This window comes from Dermacentor variabilis, chromosome 1 (assembly GCF_050947875.1).
Source record: "Dermacentor variabilis isolate Ectoservices chromosome 1, ASM5094787v1, whole genome shotgun sequence".
Taxonomy (NCBI): Eukaryota; Metazoa; Arthropoda; class Arachnida; order Ixodida; family Ixodidae; genus Dermacentor; species Dermacentor variabilis.
The window spans coordinates 259,038,469-259,048,206 of NC_134568.1; the positions used below are offsets into that span (position 1 = coordinate 259,038,469).

Here is a 9,738-nt window from a genome sequence, read left to right on the forward strand (position 1 = left end):
ACAAGTTCAAAACAAGAACCCCAACCGTTGTTACGGTTTGCGTGTTACACCCCGGGCAAAAAGGATGCTCTACCGCCATACCTCATCGAAACGAAGGATGGATTCCTAATTTACCTTAGTTGTCTCGAGTGGATGACCGGTCTGGCAGGGCCCCGCAGTGCTTGCAGGCCCCTTCGTGTGTGTGCATGCCTAAGCGAAAGGAAGAATGGATTCCCAATTCGCTATGGTTGTCTCGAGTGGTTACCAGTCTGTCGGGCGCCCCGCAGTGTTCACAGGCCCCTTTGTGTGTGTGCGTGAAAACCCTTTCCGCGAACAAACGACGCGCGAAAGAGAAGTGATCAGCTGCCTACGATTCCTACGAACTGTCAACATTTTCCGAGAACCAACGTCGCCTAGAAGAAAGGCCCACCCAAGGTGGAACCTGCTGCAAATCCACGACGAGGACTTACAACGTCACCTGCTGAGTGCCACCAGCGGATGCACGCTCGTGAAGACGTTAACTGGGACAATGGATCAGCCGCTATCCACAACCAGACGCCCTTTCCACGAACTATCAAGCTCTACAGGAGAACTTCAGCGAACCAACGTCGCCTAGAAGAAAGGCCCACCGAAAGTGGAATCGCTGCAAATCCACGACGAGGACTTACAACGTCACCTACTGAGTGCCACCAGCGGATGCGCGCTTGTGAAGACGTTAACTGGGACAATGGATCAGCCGCTATCCACAACCAGACGCCCTTTCCACGAACTATCAAGCTCTACAGGAGAACTTCAGCGAACCAACGTCGCCTAGAAGAAAGGCCCACCGAAAGTGGAATCGCTGCAAATCCACGACGAGGACTTACAACGTCACCTACTGAGTGCCACCAGCGGATGCACGCTCGTGAAGACGTTAACTGGGACAATGGATCAGCCGCTATCCACAACCAGACGCCCTTTCCACGAACTATCAAGCTCTACAGGAGAACTTCAGCGAACCAACGTCGCCTAGAAGAAAGGCCCACCCAAGGTGGAACCTGCTGCAAATCTACGACGAGGATTTACAACGTCACCTGCTGAGTGCCACCAGCAGAGGAACGCTCGTGAAAGGTCGCCGGGTGAGTGGGTGCGTCGCCAAGCACCGTGGAACTCAGTGCATATCACGTGACGTTGATGTGAGCAAGGTCCCGCCTACGACTTTAGTGGGCCTATTTAATGGGCCTCGCAATGTACTTTTTTCACTTCATTCTCTTCTCGTCTTTCACCAACCATTGAATAAACCGTGCAAGTTTCGCACTAGAAATAGTCTCGTCCTTGCCTGCTCGCCGTGGTCTACCGGATGCCTGCAGCCCGCCGACAACGCCACGCTACCCAATAGTAACGTCCGTCGAGCTTCGATTAACAGGCGTCGCAACAACTCGGCAACGGTGGAGTACTCTACCCTGGAGTACGCAACAACACTCAGTAGTAGCCCAGTAGCGACAACGCACGCAGCGCTCCCCGCATTCGTTTCCCGGTAAAGATTGCTGTTGCGCAAGCCGCCGCGACGACGGCAGCTTGACTGTAGCATACGAAGTGGTGAGTGACGTTACTACACTTTCGTACATTAAAGAAGGACCCGCCTAGCAACTGATTTGTGTTGTGACAGGGCTGTGGGAAGGCCACGCATAGTGAGGATCGACTCCTGAAGAGCAGCGTGCATACGAGGCGCGGCGAATTTCGCTCCTCTCTGGTCCCCTCTTTGTAGGTGGCACGAAGTAGCGGCGCAAGTCAAGCCGCAGGCCGTCGAAACGTCTTAGGCTAATAATTAAGTAAAGTGCATGTGAATGTCGCCACGTGAATAATTTCAACCTACGTCGCAATGGGTAATCGTTCCAGTTGTTAACAGCTTCGCTGTCCAACCACCTTCACAGCATGGATGCCGCTGTGAAGGTTGGGGCGAGGGCGCGCGTACGTTTACGTGCCCGTCGAGTGCACCATGCATCCGGAGCCCTGCACGTACGGCGCCCCTCAAAACTCACTGCAGTCTCGGGGCGTTAAACCCTGCAATTTAATATTATCGAAATGATGCTCCAACGTTTATAAGGTGTTACTTACTTCAGTCTGTCAACAAATAAGTACTGTTCTAGTAAAAAAAGAAGTAAAAAGCATTGCGTAAACCTTTTTAAGACCGTTATATTTAGTAAAGCACCTCCGTAGACGTTTTCGCAAAAGCGGTGGTAGCGCGTGGATGAACGAGGCCTAATATTTAGCAGCGCTATATAGATTATATTGGTAGCTTGAATAACAATATACCAAGTGTCCGACCTAATTTGTGCAAAAATTTTAAGATATCCAAGTGTCACGTAGCTGGACAGAACCAACGTAAAAAATTTTGCCGTCGCCTGGAGCAAGCCAGACTTTTCTTTTTTTCACCTAATTATATAGTTCTCAAATATTATATTATAATATTACATTATAATTGCATAATTATCCCATAGTATGAGCACAAGTGTCAATGAGAAAATTGTAGACTATCCTGAAAAAAAAGTTCCGATTCAGCTTTCTGTTGCTCCAATACGAGCTACATAAAAATATTTTTTCCACGACTGAAAAAAAACATCAACCCGTAAAACATAAAAATTTTGTTTAGGGTACAGCGTTTGTAGCGTAAAGCGTTTATGGTACAGGTGAGCCTCGAGTTCGTCGGCTTTAGGGTGAACAATGAGCGGCTGAGATCGCATCGCGCTACACTAGATTGCACGATTTGCATGTATAGATAAGATGCACGCAGAGGAGGTCAAGACGTTCCAGCCGGAAACTGACTTCTTCACGTCTTGTCTTAAAAAAAAAAAAAGGAAACTCCGAGATAAAGTAGAAGCGCTTAGCAAGCGAACGGTATGGCACGACTATCTCCACTTGACACAGATGAAGACGAGGAGAAATAAGCGTCCAGCGACGATATGCTATACGCTCGGCAGCCGTCGTCAAATCTACGCTCTAGAGAATGTAATGGGGTGGCTACATAATTTTTCGCCTTGAATTTTTTCAAGAACATTGTTACGCTGAACACCAGGGGCGTAGCCAGAGTGGGCATATGGGGCTTCAGCCCCTCCCCCCCCCCCTCCTCCCGAAATTTGTTGGTGCTGCCATGCACCGCCGAACAAAACAACTCCCGGCACCGGAAATCATTCTGGATTTTGTCTAGAATGTCTTTTTAACGCTCGAAAAGACATTTCGGCGCGAACATTGCGAACTCCGGCTAGATTTTGTGGCAACGCCCATGCACCTGGAGTCACATAACGCAAGGAGCCGCATCCGAGCACAAAATTTCAAGGGTGTTTTGATGGCGAGCGGGCTCGTCATCAATATTTTTTATTGTTCATCTTGTACTTGTACACGCATTGCTACGTGATGCCAAAGAAACCAATAAGGGACACAGACCTAGTCAAGCCGATTTTATGGCTTTTTGTCTGTGCCCCTGCTATCTGTACGTTGTATAGATACAAAATAAAGTTCAAAGTTCAGTTCAGTTCAGTTCAGCTCGCGAAGGCCGCGGAATGTATGCGTTACGCATGGCTTTCGATTACGAAAATTTATGGGTATAAAGTTCTCATGAACTTTTGATGCGAAAGGTGCATTGCTATTTCCAAAGTGGTGCTTTAGATTTCAATTCCGGAACATTGTGGGTTTAATGTTCTTATAAACATTTGTCGCCAAAGGTGCATTGACCATACACTGAAACAAGACAAATCAGTACACTATCAGACAAGTTGACAAAGCACGTAGCGGTATCCAATACGACTAAAAGCGTTCAAGCGTTTCATTTGTGCCGTCATGGCACAGAAAAGAATATCTACATTTTTTTTCACCTGCACCAAAGCATCCATGTCGAGACGCTAAAGCCAACAAAGGTAACTACGTTCTTATTTATTTTTCCTACTTTCACTTTTATTCGTGAGGACTGATTGAGCCTCTTCAATTTTCTTGTTCTCGCTACCCGCGGGCTGCCAGAGCCAGCCAGGGCGCATGCATTTTTCTCGTGTTGCCCTGAATACCGCGCTGAGCGCTTCGGTGCGCGTTCGTTTTTCTCTGGCCGAGTGGATTTTGACCTGGCGGTGGTTTAGACGCTTTCTGGCTAGCAGACGAGAAAAAAATTCAAAGGTCGCTCGCCGCCATCACTGTAGGTACTCAACGGATTACAACGCGTTCGTTTGTGGGCGTTACATTCACTTCGATGTTATCGCAACCTCTCCGGAAAGTATTTTGTCTCGCCAGTGTAAGATACCGAGAAGTATGCGTATGGTTCTCTGTGGACCAAGCGTCTCTCGTTTTCTTCGATATACCTTCGGTAACCACATTTTGTGCCCAAAGTAGGCATTCGATTGTGGCCAACATGCTTTCCTTTTCATTTTTTTTTCATTATTTCGGTGCCCCCGCCCCACACACACACACAAAGACATTGTTGCAGCGCAGCAAATTGTTTCATGGTGAAAGTTAGATTTTGTTACTTCTTTTGCGGAAAGTAATGGCCACGGGACTCTTCACTTGCTGGATGCTCTTATGATATTATTGCGATAGCATCTATATGAAGACTACAGCGTCGCCGTCATATTCCTTTTAAAGTCCAAGGGCGGTAACATCGTCACCGCGTGCCGCTTGCTGTATGTGCGAGTGTAAGAGTGGGCGAGGGGGGGGGGAGCATGGATGAGCCGACGATGGTGGCGCAGTCTTGTGTGCGCAAAGAAGAAATGGATGGATGTTACGAGCGTCCGCTTTGGAACGGGGTGGTGGGTTGCGCCACCAAGCTCTTGTTATTATATTGCCTAATGTCCTACCTATGTTAAAAAAGAAATAAGGAAAAAAATCCACGATAAATTTCCATAACCAGACTTTCTGACACCCTATTGTGAACTTTGTTCTTGTGCGCCTCCGTTGTTTGTCGTTTCCCTAGTTCCACCAATCATTCAATCGTCTCTTACTAATCTCTATTACAGACATGTTTACTTTCCCCCTGCTCTCGCTGAACCCAAGGGCTTCAAGGAGGCCAGAGGTGCATAAATCTACCGCTGGGAAGATATCTTCAAATTCTAATAAAAGCGGGGAGGAAGTACGCCGCCTTCCGTCACGCGCGATGCATCGGAGGGAGTGAAGGGGGGGGGGGAGGGAGCGGGCCCTATGATATTGTGATCTGTGATTGCGCAACACGTTTATTTGCCTGGTTTGACGCATTATATACAGTGACTTTTGCTTAGATACGTAGATTTATTGGAGACACACGTATATATTTAAATATCTTGTTGCGAGGTTTTGTGTATACATGCAGCTAACTTTATTTCCAGTGGCACTTTTCTCTTTACCAAGCTGTATTTTCGCATTTGCATGTTCCATTGTATCTTCACATTTCTAATGTATATTTTGCGGAACTCCTGCTTTTCATGTGTGCCTGCTGTTGCGACAGCAATTTCGGTGCAATTACTCACAATACACGACTGGCGACAGCTGCTCCTGCGCAATACATTGGAACGAAGGACAGCGTCATTGAGATTTTCCCTGGCCTTTGCATATATACAGAAATGTAAAAAAAGGTTCTTAAATGACAGTTTCATTAAAATATTTGTCCTCACCTTGTTCATTTCATGGCCTTTACGTTTTTCATATCAGCATGCACTGCATGCTTTGCTGGTTTCGAACTGATATAGTTCTAAAGCTCGTGTGATATTTTCTTAGCTTATTAAATAGACAAAAAACATGGAAGCATGGATACATGTATTTCTTGCACAATTGTCGGGCAAACGAATATATTCATTTGTGAAAAAAATACATATTTTACTAGCCTTGACAGTGCCTTGCGTTCAAGAATTCGTTTGCAGCAACTCTGGGATTGGCAATGCAGTTATCATTCATGTATTTGATCCCTCGACAAATTCTATAAGGAGGAGGCCGAGCTGCAACGTGACACCCCCTCCCCCCCCCCTATCGAAATTTCTGGCTACGCCACTGCTGAACGCAGGTCGTGAGAATCACGTGCAGTATCGTGTATGTATATATGTACAGGAGCGAGTATATGCACGACGACATCGCGCCTGTTTCTTCGAAATGCCTTTTTTGCATATTCTCCCACAAGCGCCTACATGCAACTGCAACACCCTATAAAGCGGAAGTAGAGCTGAAACAAGATACTTCTAAAAAGTCGGAGAGCGAAAGCTAAGGTTGAGCAAGTTGCCTCCGAAAGTTTTGCCAACGTTTCGATTGGTATACAGTGCTATTGTCCTCGTCTGGCTCCGTGTTGCATCTTCGGTATCTCTACCGCGTCTGCGAGTCTATCTATGCTCTGCGAACACATATGTCAATCGCGTTGGCTTGTTTGCCACGCGCGGAGACGAGGCGGTTGGGTTCCCACCTGGCAGACAGAGTCCCCGTGCTTGGACAATGCGTTGACCATCAGTCGACTGTAGGTGAGCCCCTTGGGGATGGGCATCGGCGAATACGCCGAGCGCAGGATCTTGCTCTCCGGGTCAAAAGACATCGCGACGCACAGCGACAGGTTCAAACCACGGGGCTGCGGTGTCTCGTGGATGCGCGCTATCTGTCTTGGCTTTCGTGTTGCGCCGCCCGTCCCCCCTTACCGCGAGCCTTTCTATCGGCGCCTTTCGGGCTATCAGCGCCGGCCTGTGGCAGGTCATCTTAGATTCGAGCCCGTACGCGCAGCGCGGTGAGTCAGATAAGGCCGCTAGCTTCTGGGGAATCGGCGCGTGTATATTGACGACGAGAGCAAGCCCTCCGCGAAACTCCTTCGAGATATTCCGCAGGACTCATGATTTGTAACGAGGAACTTGCGGCTGAACCGGCATCTGGCGACTGTTTATACAGCGAGATGCAAGCATGCAACGGCATAAATATAGGACTTCTGTTAGAAAAAGAGCTAGGTTATCCGAGCCTCTTTCCCGATATCCCTGAAGTCGTTATTTTGATGATTTGTGTCATAAATCAGTGTCAGAAAGCAACCTCCGCGCTCAATACCGCGACTGTTGCCACGCCGTGTATAGTGGATATCCTGTGACATTCCCGCTACTACAAAGGTTTAAGCATTTAAAAAGACAAGTTCAGAACGGAATCAAAGCTGTATACCCTTGGCGCGCTAAATGCTCGACAGCAAGGGGGTATTCTGTAAGCGTCCACCTATATCCAACATGTCAATTTCCTCTGCTGCCTGGCTGGGCTGGTGTACGCGTGAGAAGGAGACAGGCGCCTCCAGCCAATCAGCACTTCAGCAGCAGACGAAATGGACATGTCCACTAGGTGGACGCTTACAAAATATCCCCCCCCCCCTCCGATCTATATATACCGACACGCCGCTCGTGGTCCGTGGGCGTCAATGATGCTCACAAGTATACTCACAAGCTCCCCTAAGTTGTCGAGAGCCCGACGAGACTCTCCTCCCTGGAATCCCTGAATGCACCACAATGTGACCCACTGGGTATGAGTATGAGACTCGGTTCACAGGTCCCGACAAAGCGACAGTTTTGGGTACGCACGTGGTATGTATCGTAGTCTCTGCTGCTGTGATCGGCCGTTCACCCCGCGACACCCCTCGGTCACGGCTCGCACGATTATGGGGAACGGGCCAACGGCCTCGTCAAAATGGTTCTTGACACGGATGAATTATGACCAGCGCGGGAATTCCTCGTTCAGGAGAGGTTTGAGCAATTAGCGATGATACGGCTGTCACCTGTCCGCAGCACAAACTGGCGCGTCCAAGCCGGAGACGCGGTCAGTGCGATGATCCGGCCATCGTTTTCAGAGTACGATCGGAGTCAGCGAAAAGGGCAACCTACCTCCGGATTGGTGGGACCTGATGTAATCGGTCTTCTGACACCGGATTGGTGGGACCTGATGTCATCGGCCTCCTGACAACGGATTGGGAGAAGTGACTAAACAATGATCACGCAAGGCATAAAAGGAGCTACGGACGGCGGGAGTGATCGGCGACTACCACTTCATCAGCAACTTTTCTGTTTTACTTTGCATTTCCTTGTACTTATGTAAATATATACGTGTTTGTCAAACGTCCTGAATATCGGACCCAGCCTCACGTTCACTCACTCCTCCACGAGGAAAGAGGATCCCACGTCTTCGAACCCCCGAGTCGCAACATTGAGCAATCAGAGCGTGGAAGGCGTTGTCTTCTTCATAAACTAATGAACGTTAAAAAATTAAATTTATATACCAGTGAGCTACTGTAATGCGATAACATTATGGCGTTATAACGATGAGGTTCGTGTGTTATTTTAACCGAGGTGTTGCCTCGGTGCCAGAAAGAAACAAAGCCGGCTGTCAATTTAGCCCACACACACGAAAGAAGCACACTTTATATATCAACAATTAAAGAGTGGCAAGCAGCGTAGCTGCGTTGAGTTCACAAAACCTCAGCATCAATTATTAGGAGGTGTCACAGCATGCAAGTGCAAACACAGTGCAAGAAATCTCACATGCTTAAACATAATCTCGTGGCTTAACGCCGTCTTGACGAATGTGCAGTGTTAACCAGAGAGTCCGAGTTGATCTCATCAATACTTTGGAAAGGAAAAGTTGACCGGTTGTTTCCTTATCCTGATGAGAAGCGCGGACGGCGAAGGCAGAGCAGTGACACCTGTAGACGCTCAAGGATGGTGAAGCCCCTGTCTGGTTGTCGAAACGTCGCCCACGTCTCCTCACAGCGGAAGAAACGCCACTGGTCGACGGGGATCCATGGAAGTTGTTCTGTGTGGAGGCCTCTGCAAGGCCGGGTCCGGGAGCCCGTCGATCCTACGCCTCCGCACCTCAGCAGCCTTCCCACGGTTCTTGTCACGTCGTTAGGAGACGCCATGCCTTTGGGAAAAGAGCAAAGTCGGCTATGTATAGGTAGCAGAGGCCCCGTGAGCCCAGGCTCGCAGAGTCCTCCACCTGGCATTCGATGTTTATCCATAGACATGGCTTTGTTAGAACCACCTTCACACAGAGCAGTGCGCGACTACCGCCACTTCTGTCACGTGTCTCTCTACGTCACATCACTGCGCTGCTCATTTCGCGTTCCGTCGCTTTCATTTCACCAGCTGCTCCGCCGATGACATACTTTACCACATCGTCGAATGCCAAGTTTTCATCTCTACAATGCCATCGCATTGAATGACACCTTTGAGGGGACAGATACCGTGTACTTGTATCAGGGTCGGCCCGCCTTGTTTTGCGTCGATACTAATAACGAAGGCCGGTGAGTGTCCTGTATACTTCTATCGCATCAAAGCAGGTGTGACGAGGTTTATTTGGCTCTTCAAGCGGCAGCCAGAAACACAGCGTCAGCAGCGATAGCTCAGCTAGATCGGCGAACTGGTCGCGCGACACGCTATGGCGACAGCACTTTCTAACGTGCCGGTCTTCTTCTGGCTCCGAGACACGCGATGGCAACGGGACTTTCCATCCAGTGCCATTCGTCTTCCTTACAATCGCCCCCCCCCCCCCCGCCTCGCTGAAGGAGCCATCCATCGATGGGTTCATAATAAGGCTTGAGCCTCTCTGCATGAACAATTTCACTTCCCCGGTGACAGTGTGATCACTTGGGGGCGTACTCGACGATGTAATTGAGGGGCGAAGTTGGGGCAATAACACGATAAGGACTATCAAACTTCGGCAGTAGTTTGGAAGAGAGGCCAGCGGACTCGAACATGGGACCCAGAGTCATACAAGGGATTCAGTCGGGAAGGTAGGAGCAGGTCGGCCGTCGTCACGTCGAAGCTTTTG

The 9,738-nt window shown here is 49.0% G+C and overlaps 1 protein-coding gene across 1 annotated transcript in view; it reads right to left on the reverse strand.

The window, feature by feature from the left end:
* LOC142563095 (luciferin 4-monooxygenase-like) overlaps positions 1 to 6,589 on the reverse strand; it is a 52,463-nt gene extending 45,874 nt beyond the window's left edge. Inside the window, exon 1 of the mRNA XM_075673619.1 lies at positions 6,362 to 6,589. Within this exon, the coding sequence (XP_075529734.1) occupies positions 6,362 to 6,487 (126 nt within the window). The 5' untranslated portion in view covers positions 6,488 to 6,589. The remainder of the gene's footprint in view (positions 1 to 6,361) is intronic.
* Between the last annotated feature and the right edge of the window lie 3,149 nt (positions 6,590 to 9,738).